The sequence below is a fragment of the Rhinolophus hipposideros genome (assembly GCF_964194185.1).
Source record: "Rhinolophus hipposideros genome assembly, chromosome: 6".
NCBI lineage: Eukaryota > Metazoa > Chordata > Mammalia > Chiroptera > Rhinolophidae > Rhinolophus > Rhinolophus hipposideros.
Genome location: NC_138052.1, coordinates 43169560 through 43186134, shown reverse-complemented (window position 1 = coordinate 43186134; position 16575 = coordinate 43169560). Strand labels below are relative to the sequence as shown.

The 16575-nt window shown below is 33.3% G+C and overlaps 1 protein-coding gene across 4 annotated transcripts in view; it reads right to left on the bottom strand.

The window, feature by feature from the left end:
- Positions 1 to 16575, bottom strand: part of LOC308499294 (sodium channel protein type 2 subunit alpha) — a 134520-nt gene that overhangs the window by 25607 nt on the left and 92338 nt on the right. For all 4 annotated transcript variants that reach the window (XM_081052431.1, XM_081052434.1, XM_081052432.1 and 1 more), the window contains exons 17-18: positions 11180 to 11659; positions 1473 to 1593 (exon numbers count right to left, since the gene is read on the bottom strand). In XM_081052431.1, coding sequence (XP_080908557.1) covers positions 1473 to 1593; positions 11180 to 11659 — 601 coding nt within the window. The remainder of the gene's footprint in view (positions 1 to 1472; positions 1594 to 11179; positions 11660 to 16575) is intronic.

Below are 16575 nucleotides of genomic sequence, written 5' to 3'. Positions count from 1 at the left end.
AATAGTTAAAAAGGGGCTTCCCTCATAACTTATGCTGAACAAACAGCTCTTTCTCTGAAATTATTTAAAAAGTGGCAAATAATATTTAAATATTTATTTTCACCAACGCATTTAAGTCCAAAATCAATAGGTGTACGTAACACAATCTTCTGTAATAACCTTGAAATAATCTGTTGACATTAATTGTGATTTCTAACATCTGCATAATTGCATTTTTTTAAAAATTAGCTTAACATTTAAATTAAAACAGCTTTAATGTTAATATAAACGTAGATCACCCATTGAAACATTTTTTTAGAATTATTTGTAATAAAACAGCATTATTAGTAACAATTTGAGGCAGTCATTATTATTAAAACAGACTTTTATTTAAGCAATTACTGTATGGTATTGAATTTGGAGCTAAAACATAGCATGAATTATTAAATTTAGCTGTTACCTAAAAAAAAAATGAGTTAAAAATGAAGTGATTCCCAGAGTTTTAGAGAAACGTTCTTTTCTACAATAGTAGTTTATGTAAGCAATGTAAAGAATTTCATATTCTGTGGAATTGCACTAATTTTTAATGCCTCTTTATATCATTAGTAGTGCATTCCCACACTAAATCTGTGTTGGGCATGTGAACAGGACAGAAGCAAACCTGACACAGGGGAAGGCTGACAGGTCCTCAGCATCCGGGTTCCTCTCTTGCTCCTTTGCCTTCACCATGAGAACAAGCCCAGGCCGGTGTGCGAGGATGAGATAAGAGGGAAGGGGAGCTGATTCAGCCCAACTGTCTCATCCATGACCTCAGACTTGTGAGAGAGGCCAAACAAGATCAGCAAAACCAGCTAGCTGGCCATGGACTTGTGAGCAAAAATATATGCTTTTGTTACATGCCAAGGAGTTTTGGTGGTTTGATACATAGCCTTCATGTATAAGAGATAATTGATCCATACCGCAAATAACATAACTTTAGCTTTCTTCAGAAAATCCTTTTCAGATTACTCCAATGGCATGGTGCCCCATATTATCTAGCTCATAGTATACATTGGCGTTTCATTATCTATTATCTATTACCATCCAGAATGTATTAAAAAAACATTTTTGACCTTGAGAGATAAAAATAACTGTTACTCAGGGACCGTTAAACAGTAAACAATAAACTATTTGACTTTTAAAGTTTCATTTTTTAAAGCTTAAAGATAGATAGGTGTGATTTGGCTTTGCTTTTATTAGATATTCTAGAAGGCACCAACACCCCCAGATAGCAGCATTTTTTAGAGTTGAACAGGATCCACAAAAATAAGAATATCTGATTACATAAATTAAATCTCACCTTTTAAAAAAAGCATCTTTGTTTTGATATAGAAAAAGCATAACAAACAAGCCAACAGTTGCTAGATAGATGGAGATAATTAAAAGGAGGGGGAGAGAGACTAGCTGCACGAATAAGAGAAGTCTAATGAGCATATCTGCACTATTCCCCTTACCTTCTGTAAAACAGGCTTCAGGTTCCAGGGATTCTTCAGGTTCAACTTCAGGTTGTTCTCCCTCAGCGGGAGCTCCTATATCAACTGTGCTGCCTTCCGATGAACTAGTTGCATTTAGCTTCTGAAAATCAATTTCACAGAAAAGCTTTAAAATATTTTCTTTAATCTATAATATAAAAATTCAAAGGTGTGACCTCAAGTCTTCTGTATGCATTTCCTTGATCTGTAATTTAAGAATATCTTAAACATGATGCCAATCCGCTTTAGTAGAGGTGGGTGGTCACAAGATTAGATACGGCACCACAGGATATTTCTTTTTTTCTTTAAAAACACGGTGCTAAAAACTTAAATAAATTTCGATCAAGTCCATGTATATAGATTCTGAAATAAAATCCTGCAGAGAGCTTATGTAAGCTGCCAGAGTTGTATGGTCGTGTGTGATCTTGCTTTTGTAAATTAGTTTGCAAATGGTATAGTTTGTTTTATTCTAAAATTGTGACCCAACCAACGAAAGCTGCACAAGTGTATTTTCATGTCAAATGCAGAAAAGATTTGATCAAATGCACATAAACAGCAACAATCTAAATTTATCCACTTTTCATTGACATGAAAACAAATACCACTGGTTGTTATTAAATATATTCTATAGTTTTCTAATTTCAAAAAGAGCAGCACATTGTTAGCTTTATAGCAAGAGCTGATATTTTGCATTCTCTTTGGCCAATGCACGCCTGTGTTTCACTGTGCATTAGGAAACTACTTGTTACTCTGGCACTCTTACCTGTCCTGTTAATACAGTCAGAAATGAATCTTTGGTTGTTATTTTGTTTTCCTTTAGGATAAATCAAATACCACCAGAGAAAAATATACTAGAAAGAAGTTATTTTCAATCTTGAAGAAACAAACTTTAGCCAGGTCAGGTCGTTCCTGGGATCAGCATAAATGAAGGGATCCCAGTCTTTCACCTGATCTTAAAACGCTGTAGGAATGACACAGGGCCAGGTATGAATGCCACATGGAATCAGAGTAGTTTGGGCCACAGCATTCTCGAACCTGCTACAATGTTATTACCATTAGTGCATAACATTAGTAAATGGCTGAGCTGATAAGAGCTACTTTATAAAGGGGATGAGGTAAGCACATGATACAATGCATCTTGAAGTATGTTGAATTACTAAAACGAATGTTGTAGTCAGTACTGGAAATGGTCTACTCACATTTGGAGTAAGATTATGTGGATTTCCCTGGGAAAATGGTTCCTTTCTTATATGAAAATAATTTTCTTTATATAAAATATATAAAATATTTCTTTATATAAAATATTTACTTGGCAAAGTGGTGTTGAAGAAAAATATTTATAGATGACAAATGAGATTGAAAATGCTTCCCTTATGTAATTGAACAATATCAATGATAGAAGCAAAGATATCATATATGTCTGCCTTCTTAGAAGTAGTTTGTGAGTTATTTTTTAACTTGACCAAATTACTTAATCAAGGATTATATGTTAAAAGGTTGTAGGTTGTTGACTTATTTTTCTACTCATCAAATATATCACAATACTAGACACTCAATTATAATATCGTTGTCAATAAAATTTAAATATATTTTATTTTAAGATGAAATATCAAAGTGAGATTTATTACAAATATTCTAATCTTTTAGACTTTTTCTAATTTCCTGTCCTTTGTCTTTGATAAGTGTAGCCATATTTATATACATACAGTTGATTAAGAAATAACTAATCTGCCCTCTCATTCCAATCCATCTGATTCACGTGAAATTGTTACATATTAGGGACTTGAAAATACTGATCTTATAATTTGCAGGATGTTGAAACATGATTTAAGTAATCAGAAAAATTGAAGTGTGCCCATAGCTGGTCTAACTACAGACAACCCACAATAAGAATTGGAAAACATTCCTTTTTGGAACAAGTACCATACTATGAATAGGTTAGAGGAAGAACTGAGGGTGGGCCCCAGGAAAAAATGACCATCCACATCAGCGTGCTCCACGTGCTCAGGCTGAACCTCTCAAATTACTTCACAGAACCTACGCCAGGACTGGGTATGTTGCACTCAATAAATATTGTTTTAAAAATGAATGAAACAATGAATGAACTTCATAACATCATGAAGCTTAGCCCTTGGCAGTGATAGGGAAAAGTTACCAGACAAGATATTCCAGGGAATCTTGGTTTAAAATGTTCAAAAGTTTCCAGAGGATATCATATATCAACTATCAATCCTTTCATTTAGCGCAGTGACTTAGTATTGGCATAGAATTAATTGCTGTCTTTTTATTGATGCCAAATATTTATGTATTTAAAGGTCATGTTATTGCTTTTCAAAAGTGCAACATAAACGTATTTTGTATTTCTAGAAGACATATTTCACCGGACTTAATCATTTGAAGCAAATGTCATGCTTTTGTCATCTTTGTATCTCTAGTACCTGTCACTAGGTGTGTGTGTGTGTGTGTGTGCTTAATAGATGTTTATTAAGCAAATGAATGAATGACCATTGCATGGACTCTTATTCCAGCACTATTTCCAACACCTCCTATCTAATAGTTACTTTTGCATTCAAGGGGATACAAATAATATTCTGACTTAAATGCAGAGTAACACAAGTCCTTCAAGATTCTGAATTGTGTAAATAATGACTGACAGCTCTTAGGATTAGGCGTGCTATCTCAACACTAGGCTCCCAATTATTCAGACCTGAGATGAGTCTACGGAGTAAACTATAGTTTAATTCTGGAGTTGGGAAAACTAACACTGAATCATTCTGACAATGTTTTCTTTCTTTTCAGTCTATGTACATGGATCTCCAGTCCCAACAGTGAATGGAACCTCTTTAAGGAGAGGCAATCTCATCCTTGTCCATCTTCCTCCTGATGTGGACAACACAAGACCTACCTGTCCTGCGTATTACCTGAATCACTCCACTTGGTTTAGAAATAAAGAACCTAAGCTGCACATTAATCCTTCATATCAACTAATCCAGTGTCTATTTAGAGAAGGAAATGTGGGTTTAATTATTTTGTCAAAAGTCATAGTGAGTTAGGAGCTGAATTCTATATCTTCTGTTCTCCATTTTGCCAGGATTCCCAAGAGAATTTCTTTGCTGATTCATAAGTAAATCCAATCTTTACCAAGTTAGAGCATTGAGATGTGATGTATCATTAAACATGTAGGTTCAAAATAGTGCTTGAGATATTGCTGATTCCCATGTTTCATGACCATGAACTTAGTATTAGTTCAAGTTATATTCCTTATATGTTTAATGTAGAGTAGAGCTAAAGATACATGGGAATATTTCATAAACAAAAGTTTACTTTAAACAATAATCCTTAGATGTAGGCAAGAAATTCTGATTTATGAAACCTTTCTATAGAACATCAATTCAATGACTTGCTTAAAATCGTGTGAGGCAAATATCATAATCTATAAAATATGTTGGCTAAAAAAGTTAAAGTGTGTAAAGTGCCTATAAAAACCAAATGAATCAAATTAAGAATATAAAAATCTTCAGCTTCAGATAAGGTCATGATTACAATCAATCCTAACTACAGTGCAAACTCACCAATTAGAACTGTCAAACATACATCATTATATGCTACTATTAGTATTCATACAAAGAAATTTTAAATAAAGGTTGTTTGTAAATGCTTCAGACTAGGGTCATTCACTATAAAGTACCACATGAGTAACAGATCAAAATATTAACTGGCTAGAAATAAAACCAATCCTACACTTTCAATTTATATGCTTCTCTTTGGTAAAATTTAGATATTTAGGTTTCTTTTTTATTATATGTGCTTATTTATTGGGAAACAAGTAGGCTGAATGATATTGTTGGAATAGCCTTTACCTTGTTAAACTTTAACAAAATATGAATGTATTTCAATGTCAGGATAGTAAAGAGATCAAACAGGAATAGCAAATTTTTATTTGCTATGAATATCATTGACAATTATTTACTTGCAGGTGGAAATATTAAACATTTTTTTTATTATTTTTTTATTTTTCATTTTTTTTTTTTTAGTGAAAACCTCATATTACAGGGCTCTTACTATTTAAAATGTGCTGGCATCTTCTAAGTGTTGGGCAATTATAGTCATAGAAGCACAGGGCAGAATCGTATTTTGCTTAATGATCTAAATAAATAAATGTAAAGACAAAAATATTTAACTTTGCATTTTTAAACACATTACTTGTAACTTTTACTTTCCACACTATTGATAAATTATTAAACATCAATTTGCCAAACTAATAGTCCTTCTTTCAGAAAGTAAAAATATTTTTAAAAATTATTAATCACAACAGAAAAAGGGACAGAAAACTTAACTTCCTATTAAGTATTTCAAAGACAAACTTGTTTCTCATTATGAGATTAAAATACATTTTTAAGTAAATATAATTAGTAAATACTGTATATAATTTGGACAATCTGAATCAATAAAAAAATTGGGATATTTTTTAAAATAGAGAGATAATTCAAATATTAAGCATTCCATATCTAACTAAACTTTTGGTCTCCAAGAATGGCAATCCTTTTCTTCACATGGGTCCTGATTCTAATTTGTACTTAAAGAGCTCTGGGTTATTTTTCATGAAAAATCTTAACACTGGAACAGTAAAAGTGATGGTTTTGCTTGCTTTGGGATAGGCTTAAGGCCAAAGTGCCACTAGAAAGGAATTGTTGACAAGGAAGATGGCAAAATCCAAAATATCATTATTATTATACTATATTATCCAGAAAATCTTTTTTGTCTTTATAATGGGTACATTATAAAATCTTCTAATTCATAAAGAGCAGGATCTTTCTTGGGATGGCAAAAGTAATCCTTACGTCATGTTGACCTACCCCTCAGCAGATTACCAGTGCCCCAAAAGTACAGTTTGGCCCATTTTGTTCTTACAGAAGGGTATTTAGGCTTTTTTTCTCCCTTAATTACTATCCCACTGGAAAACCTTCCCTTGAGAACTACACATTCTACAAGATAAACTCCTAGATGGGTTCCTATTGAACCCATTCCACCATTGTTTATCCAGACCATCCCTGCACATCTTTCCCCCTCTTCCCAGAAATTCAGCATGTGCACTTTTTTAGGGAGCAGATAATGTTTCTTGAGGCAGAATCAAAGACCTATTCAAGGAAATTGGAAACTCTCACAATGTGAGAATTGAGAATAAATGAAGTCCATTTAAATCAGTTCCTACTTAGTGTTTTTCTACACTTACTCCAGCTAAATTTCATAAATACACTGGCAGATAATACACCTGATCACTTGTCCTCATATAATTCTTTACAAAGGAACTCGTAAAATGGGATATTCAGAGAATAGGGAAACCTTGCCTCTTCCCAAGAAACTGGGAAAAACAAGCCATTATCCTAAGGAGTCATATCTCACGCTTTTCTGAAGAATTAATACATAATATGAAAACAACAATTCTAGCCCCTGTGTATATTTGTATGTGTGGTTAATTGTGAGAAATTACACATCTGAGGTCTCATTTTAGGTCTCTTATCATTCCTCTAATACATGAGGTGTTATCTTTTCTAAATCTAGGGTACCAGTGACTGAATACTGTGTTCCAAAATATAAGAGAATTCTCCAAGAACGGTATAATCATTGTTCCTCCAGAGAACCAAATGTGCTTATGGTATGGCAGAAGGAGAGAAAACTGCATCTAAATGACAAAGTATTAATTAACATTTCTTGAAAATAATTAGACTGAATATTTGATCAGCATATTTTAGCACAAAACTTCAAATGAAAGGTCTACCAAATGGAATCATAGCATGCTATGCTCACTGCCACAGTAACATGACAAGGGAGGTCGCTTCATTTAAAAAACACCAAAGGAGCAAGAGCTCACATGAGTCTCTTCCTACATAGGAGTTTGCAGTGCATGTTATACTTAATATTGTTCTGGAGAAAGTTTTCTAGCAGATCTGGATGAAATGGAGGAGACCAAATCACAAAGGACTGAGGGAAAACAGAATGAAAAAAGTGGATTCCAGATCCATTTTCAGAATGAAAATACCACCTAAAAGACTGTATTTCTTGTTTTTTTTGGTGTACAAAAGACATTTATTTCCTTTTCTTTCAGTTTCAGAGCTTTAGGGGTAAACATCAGTGGAATCTCCAAAGGGATAAGACTCTAATTGCAAAATACTTATGGTCAATTGATAAATAATGTAATGCCATTTTCTCTAAAATAAAGCAGATAAAAATTGTACCCATGCAGCCAAAACATAAACATTCCAATTCATTTACATTATTATCACATTAAAACATCCTTTAGGAAGTTTGCACATGAATTAGGGATTGCTTTAATTTGCAGATTACCCTTCAGAAAAGCTTTTTATGACACTGAACAAAAAATTACCAACAAAGTACACTCACTGAGGCTATACTTAAAAAAGGGGGGGCTAGGGGAAAGAAAGTTTTTTCTGTAAAAGTCTTTGAAAGAGACATTTCTCCTTTAGGCCCTTAGCATGTTCAAAACTGCAACATTAAGAAATTAAATAATCCATAAAGGCATGCACTTTTACTTTTCACTGAATATAGGTTCTATTCAAATCTATGTAAGAAAATTAGCAGCTAAATCATCTTTTTAAAAAGTTAGGCTTGCCAGAATTGCCTGACCATGCTTTATGACTCAGCATAAGAGCAGCTATGCATGTTTTCATTTTACTGCCAATGGGTGGGCAAGGAATGTAGCTGAGTAACATGCAGGCCAGTCAAAATTCATTTAGAAACTGATTATATTTATATATGTATAACTTGCTTAGGTAACCTGGGTAAAAGTGGTGGCACGAGTCTCTGGCTGGTTAAAAAACACCAGAGCTGCATTCTTGATGTCTCCAGCTTGATTTTACCCCTGTGAGAAGTAAGAATGGTAAGCAGTGAAAGTCACCATATTGCACCAGTGATAAAATCATTTAAGCACGACTTCAACATTATTAAAACTCTGAAGAAAAATTGATCATTCAAAAATCACACAGTATAAAAGGAATTACATTAAATATAGCCAAAATAACGTAACAGTGAAAGCATACATGATTATGACATGAATTTTAAATGATATGCTCTAGAGAATCTACAGAACTATCAAAGAATCTCATAAATTTGGCAGACAAAATAGAAGAGGATTTAGTTCAAACACCTAAAGAACCTCTGGATCTACTCGCTTAATCTGCCCTATGAAAAGGAATTTACTTAGGCGTGCCAAAAATAAAAATGTGCTCCATTTTTTCACTTTATTTTTTTAACCATTTAGGAAAGAATATCAATAAGCCTCATACCTTCTTACTACTCTAAATGTGATATTGAACAGCACAATCCCATCCCACCAGTTAAGAAAAGGACAAGATAAAATTAACTTGAAGACAGAACACTAAAAACATATTTCAGGTGGGAACATTTGGAATCTTGATTGCTTCAATTCTCTTTTGTTTTCTAGTGTGGAGCTACCAGGTAAAATACGAAAAGATTAAAACCTGCACATATTTCCTTGCTAGACCATTGCCCCAATATTTTATTAGTCTATCAGTTTATATTTAGGAAGTCTGAGATAAAGCTATAATTGAAAATTTCTCCAAATAATAAATTTTAACGACCAGGTAACAAGCTCTACTGGGGTAAGGGATTAAAAGGATTCCACAGCTGAAGCTATAAAATAATTTTATCTCCAACTGGCAGATCAGTTGTCTGCTTCCAATTCCAAAGTACTGACTTCACATATATTATTTTGGAGTACTTAATTCAAACAGAAAATTAAAAAATTAATGGCAACAAAATAAATTAAAAAGACAGTTTGGATTTTCCTACTATAAGCCCCACCTATTGAACATTCCTACTATGTCCTACATAATGGTTTGAGGTGAGTCAAAATATATAATCTTTAGAGAAGCCTGAGGCTATAAAATTTCTGAGTTAAGAGTACTGACTGGATGTCAAGTTAACCACACTTCAAAAGATACTCAAACTTAGCCAAAAGTTTAAACTGACTGATGATGGCTTCAACATTTGATTCTTCATAATTCATTCTTAGTTTATATAATACTCTAAAATTAAGCATATATGAAATTAAAAATTTACTCCCCTTACTGTAAGGGAAATATTTACTATTAGGAATAATGTCAAACTAACAAGAGGGGAATAGGTATTAAAATTTAATGACCCAACTTTATTTCTAAATGATGACTTCTGTTTCTAGTAATATACAATACCAGAAATAAGTCCCATCCTTTCAGCATAGCCCAACCAACTATGCTTATCCAAAATTTTATTAACCATATCTTAAGATACTCATTTTAAAAATAATGGTCTTATTAGTAAACATTTGAATTCAACTAACTACAGCGATTATGTGCCATAGGCTATAAGATGTTTTAAAATATTTATTTTTAATGTCATCAATTATTTTCTGAAACTGGTAGCTATATAGCCTTATTGCTTAGTACTATATTCAAACTTTCTCTGATTTATGCTTAACATCTATGTCTACCTAATCACTGAATTAACAATAATACCTATCTTATAAACACAAAAGAATGAAAAATAGCACATTTTTCAGTAATTTTATGGAATAAATAGAGGAATACTGACTGAAATACCTAACATTCTCTTCTTAGAAATGCATTTTTCCTCATGGTTTTTGTTAACTGATTCCTAATTATTGTGACTTTGTTACACTACCTAAATTTTATTTCTTAGTGCTTCAAATGCCCCCAAATCATCCATCTTTCTTGGAATGAGAATAGTAATAGAGGCTTTTACCTTCCCTGTCAACCAATACAAATGACAAGACAAGGAAAATTTTTGGTTTGGTTGTTATTTTTATTTGTTTATGCAAGCTTTAGTTACTGGGAATCCTGCCTTCATTTTTGTACAGTTAAACAATTAAACACTAAGGTTTTAAATTCCTTCTTTTCTTTACCCCCAACCGTGCACTTATCAACCTATAAACAAACCAAAAACATACTCACTCTAGTACTCATGCTCTTCTAGTAGATTACCAAGACTCTTACTGTAGTTGATAAATTCAGAATTTTATATTTGATAATATATTACAGCTTTTTGTGTTTTTAGACAGCATTCATTGGGCTCAGTAGGGTTAAAAATATTTTCAGCATGATTCCTCATTACTACTTTTACTTCCTTAAAGAAATTATTTACTTCAGCAAACATTAAATTATATGCAAATATCAAGCCACGATCCCAGTCAGATTTCCCATGAATAAACATGCCTGTGCAAACTAAATACCATCACATTTTACGAAGCATTTCATAAGAGCCAAAAATGTAGCAAAATCAACTCTGGAACTACCCACTTACCAATATTTTTCTAGTACATACAAAAAGAAAAAAGACCATTGTGGGAGAATTATAAAGAAGAAAGTTGATAAACTGAGGCATTTTCACAAATGTAAAATTATTTTTAAATATTTAGAAAACTTCATATTAATCTACATATTACTATTATCAATAAGTCAAAATAATAAATACCTGAAACAAATAGCATATTATTTGTCTAGCTATATTTTAATGTCATCAATTTATCACCAATTTACCATAGAAAAAGGTATCAATCGATACTTCTTATTTTCTTATAGAAAGAAAACATAATTTTAAAAGTCTGATAATTTAAAGCATAATAGCAGAATATCTTATTAAAAAATTCCTACCTCTTTGCTTTCCTCCATATCTGATTCGCTGCTGAATTCTTCAGTATTCAAATTTTCAAAGTCAGATTCTCCAACAGCAATTGGTACAGTCACAGTGAGGCTGGGGTTGTTTATAAATGACATGTAATCGCTTTCATCCACAACATATTTTTCTACACTGCTGCCTATGCCACTGGTGGTTCCATTTCCATCTTTGAGATAATTGAGATCTTTGCCTATTTCTATGGTGGTGTGGTTGGAAATACAGCTGTCTTTTTTGTTATTTAGATCTTCAAGAGGTTTAATTTCATCTAGAGCTTTCTGCTTTCTAACAAAGGCTTTCTGAATAAATTCATGTATTTTTCTTTTAACATAATCAATTCCCTTCTGCATCCTTCCCACAGCAATCTGGAGATTGTTCATTTCATTATCATCATCCGTGGCAGCAAGGTTGTCTGAACTGAATGAACTCAAGAGCAAGGCCAGGAAGAGGTTCAGAACCTAAAACACAACAGGAAATTAGGTGATCAAAACATTCTGTCATTTCAATTGCTCTTGATTTTAAAATTCCAAAATTGTTCTTATACCTAATTTTTTGATAATAGGTATTTTTTTCTAGCTCATGACAAACTATCCTGAAAAAAAAAAAAAGAGAGTGAAATAAATCCCTGGCCAGTATCAAACAAGACTATTAACACTATTTTCTTTTTAGTCATTGCAAAATTACTGAAACCATCGTTCAATAATAAATCTATAATAAGCTCCATTCCAAAAGAGTAACCTTAGTTATCTAGATAACAGTACAGTAAAAAAAGGAAAAAATGTTTTATTTGGGATGCTAAGTATTTTGTCCATGTAACCTGGATTTTCCAAGACAATGATAATTTATTATAATTTTATTCTTAAAACCAAAGATGATTCCAATATATTTAAATATAATTTGATTTTTATAGATTTGTACCAATTTTTTATTTTTTTATTTTCTGGTTAAAAAAATCATGGCCACCAGATTTATACAATGGTTGAAAATACTACAAAGAAATGGCTATTACACAACAACAGTGATGTTAACATTGAGTTAAAGATTGTGTAGTCAAGATATTGGCATAAATAAGACTACTAATTAGTCTATAACTTGGATCTCCAAAAATAGGCCCCACTAGTATAAATGAGTGAAAAGATTAGTGACTGTAAAACCACTGTATTCTCAAAAAGAAGTAATTTACTAAGGAATCAGGCACTCCTATGGGTACAATACTAAGTCATATGTTTTTTATCAGGGTTTGATTAACAATTACCACGAGTCCCTGATTATTCAAGCATATAGAACGCAAGAACAATATAGCAGTAAAGGGGCCAATACAAAAAGTAAATGATACAAGAGCAGAATCCTAGGAAAGATTTTAAGTAAAACTCCAATGAAAAGGATGCTATATTCTTGCTTCAATCCTATGTTTCCAATAAACTACTGAGGCTTAGAGCTCCTCTGTCTATAAACAGTTAGAAGTTATTCTGACCAAAGGTGGTAAGAAAGGTAAAAACATATGCGATCCGATAAGGACTGCACCTAATTTTGTGAGTCTATACTGATATATCTCTTAATTGTTATACCATGGCTGATAAGTATTCATGCTAAGGCTAGCTCCTTTACATCTAGAATTTACCAATAAATGTTTATTTTATTGTAATTTGCCTTTTATTATTTGGATAAAAATAGATAAAAGAGAGAAAACAATAACTGCTAAATTTTGTTTTATCCATAATAAAATTTAATTTTGGTGCCATAATTGTTTTCTGGATTTGATTGCTTAAGGTTTATTAATGCACTGTCCTTGTTGTATTAGGAAATTTTTCTTGATATATATCCATCAATCCTCCCAGAGTGAGATCCAATCTATATTTCTTCTTCTGAGCATTGGGGCAAGTACTCTATTTCTAAATATGTCATTTTCATTATACTTAAATGGCCTGCTCCTTTTTCTCATTAGAATTAGAGTGCTGGGTAAAAATTGAAGTTTCTGTCAATTACTAACCACATGGCTCTAGACAAGTAGCAAAACCAATTTGCACCTGTTTCCTCCTCTGTAAAATAAACATAATTTTCCTACTGCTTAGCTTACATGATAATTGTTAGGATTCAATTAAAGAATCTATGTGGCTCTCACACAGCTACTGGAACACAGTAAACCCTTGAGAAAGGTTATTATGACCCAACTGACTTTTGCAATACATCTTTCAATTTACCTTATTTTCCTAGAAATGTTTGTGTGATCCATGCTAATCTCTTTGTCCAGACTTCCTTTGTTACCAAAGGGTATCTGCATAACAGCTGACAAAGGTGGTTGGTGAGATCAATGGCAATTTAGGGGAACACAGTTGAACAAGCTCAATCAGTGACTGAAACCCTGAATCCTGTCTCACAGGTGTTCATGGACAGACTGTTAATTCACTGAGTGAAATCGACTTTCACATGTCCCCCAGTTAGTCTCTTCGAATAAAAGTTTTTACCATAGTTTCCATTTTGGGTCCCAGATTGAACTGTATTACATATATCCATCCTGATTCAGCATCTGTGAGAACCCAAAACTGTCACACCACTCCTGTGTGCCCATGTCCTACCTTCAATTAGAGAGGGAGGAGAGAGCGTCAGCTACTTCTATAAGTAGTGATCTTCAAAGAGTCACATGCTCTTTCTGCAGCACCTGCCTTGAACCTATAAAAAAAATCTCTGGCCATAGTGTCAAGAAACCAAGAATGTCTTGTAAAAAAAATCCTGGCCTGGGGAAGAGCAGTCTGTGGCACCTTCACTGTCTTGCCCATGGACCAGGCAAGGCAGTAACTGCTCACATGTCCTGTGGTAGAACACCACGTGGAAGTTTATGTGTGTTAAAAGGCGGTAATGCCAGCTTGTCTTTGGGGAACTTCATCCTCTCTGGTGAGGATGAGAAGAAAGAATTGTAGGAGGCAGTGCATCGAGTTCATTCAGTCTTATTTAAACAACTGTGATATGAACACATTTCCTTAACATGGTAAAAGTGACAGATATTACTACCTTAGGTACTCCAGAAATAATCTATCATAAAAGAAGGAATTTTTTTAAACTGATAAGAAAAAAAAAGAGCGCCTTTAATTTCTTTCTTAAAGGTACAGATTTTAAATTTATGCCAGTAGATGGAAATGATTTTACAGACTATATCTTTGTATGTATATATAGCAATCCAAATTAATATTAAATGTCACCATCCATAGCAACAGATACTTCCTGAAATTCTCGTTTCAGTTTTAATCCTCTGTGTGATTACACATCAGAGAGATGTCTTATTTCAGTAAACTAATAGAACATATGTGATATGATGAGTTTTTTCTCTTTAAATCCACTATGCATTTTCCTGCTACATAAATTTGACCAACAAACTATTTGCTCTCTGTCATTTACCTGATAAAAAGCCACCTATACCTTTGAATTGCCTACAGAAAAAAAATTCCAATTTTGTTATGCACAGTCTTTTTATAAATTAAACTCTATACAGTCTGGCCTCAAATTTACTTTCTAGTACCCCCACTATGAATTCCCTGTTACAGTCTGATCCATTCATTCATTGTCATCATTAAAAAACTCAGTTCTCTGCTTTTTCTTCTTTTCTTCCAATGTATACCACTTTCTGAAAGCAAGTTGTACTGGGGATTGTAGTGGCTTTAAGATATACCTACAAATTATTTGATACTCTTCCCTTCAAAAGTAAAGCCTAATTCCTTCTTTCCAAAGTGTGAGCTCTTAGTGACTAGCTTCTAATGAATGTACTATGGCAGACGTGACAGTGTGTGACTTCAAGGTTAGACTATAAAGAAGGCTTTTTCCTTGCTCTCTCTCGTATCACCTGCTCTGGAAGAAGCCAGCTACCATATTATGGATATACTTAACAGTCTTGTGGAGAGAGAGGTCTGTGTGGAAAGGAACTGAGGCCCTATGCAAACAGCCAAAAGGAAATGGGATTTCCTGCCAATAAGCATGAAAGTGAGTCTTCTTAAAAGCTGATCCTCCAGCCTCAGTCAAGATAACTGGGACGCCAGCCAACATCTTGACAGCAACCTTACAGAAACCTCCTGAGCTAGAACCACCCAGCTAAGCTGCGCCCAAATTTCAGACCCACAGAAAGTATGAGATAATAAACGTTTGTTGTTTTGAGCCACTGTTCATATTTCTGGATCGTACAGTGTTTACGTTTCTTGTTACTTCAAGAATAGGTCAAAATTATCTAACCTAGACTGAGGAGGCTGAAATCTGGGAATGATCAGAAATAAAATGATAATCTTTTGGCTTTATTCCCCTCCCTTTTTTCTTCCTTTGGGGAATTTGAAATCACTTTTATGTGAACAGAAATTAAGTTTATAAAGTATATACTTTAAAATATTGCTTATGACAATCCTTGTTCTTTTCCACTGGAATGGGACCTAATCAAGTAACTCAGTCTAACTGCTTTATATTTAAAGTATAAGAGCCTAATCCCTCCCACAGAGTCTATTGTCTTCTGTTCCCCAACCACTCGGTCCACTGTTTCCTTTTTTGGGATGGTCTACCTTTCTGCCTACCAAGTTAAATCTTAGATCTCAATTAAAGATATTTCAGGTTCAAATTCCTTGACAAACCTTTCCGACCATTCTTGCCATTGTAAAGCAATTTTTCCATTTTGTGAACTTGACACATGGCAATTTATTTTCACATATTTTGACACACAAGTATTAGATACTTTCTGTTTTGACTCCTGTTTGAATAAATCCAATATCACTATGCCTTATATATGTTCTTATCATCTTTCTCATGCATTCAGGACTCAGTTCAGAGATGCTGGGTATGGGTCATTTTACCCAGATGCGATAAGTGATTCTTTTTCAGTGTTACTTGGTCATACTGTAGTTTCCAGGCACTCAAAACTCCATGTGCTTTTAATGGACTGAGAGGATCACTATTGTTTTTTTAACTCCAATTTGCAGGAAACTCAAATTCGAAACATTTTCAAGTGATCCTACTGTTAGTACTTATAAATGAGTGACTGTTCTTAGTAAGTCTTCCATGCTGTAGCACGGAACTGAAAGATAAAAGAACCCTCTCCACTGGAATAGTAAGCTGTATTACTGACAAAGAACAACTTTGGCTTAAAAGATATTTTAAGAGTTTATGTTATATATCAATTATATTTCAATAAAAAATAAATAAATAACTTAAAAATATTTTTAAAGAGTTTAGGTGGATTTCAATAGTCTGAACTATACCTGTCTCCTAAAATCATGAATAATTGAGAATTGGAAATGGCTTTGATACAACCCTTCCCCCCCCCCCCACAAAAACATATAAAACATTCCTCAGTTGAACCTACTTTTATATGGTTACATTATCTTTAACGGAAAATGTTTTTGCT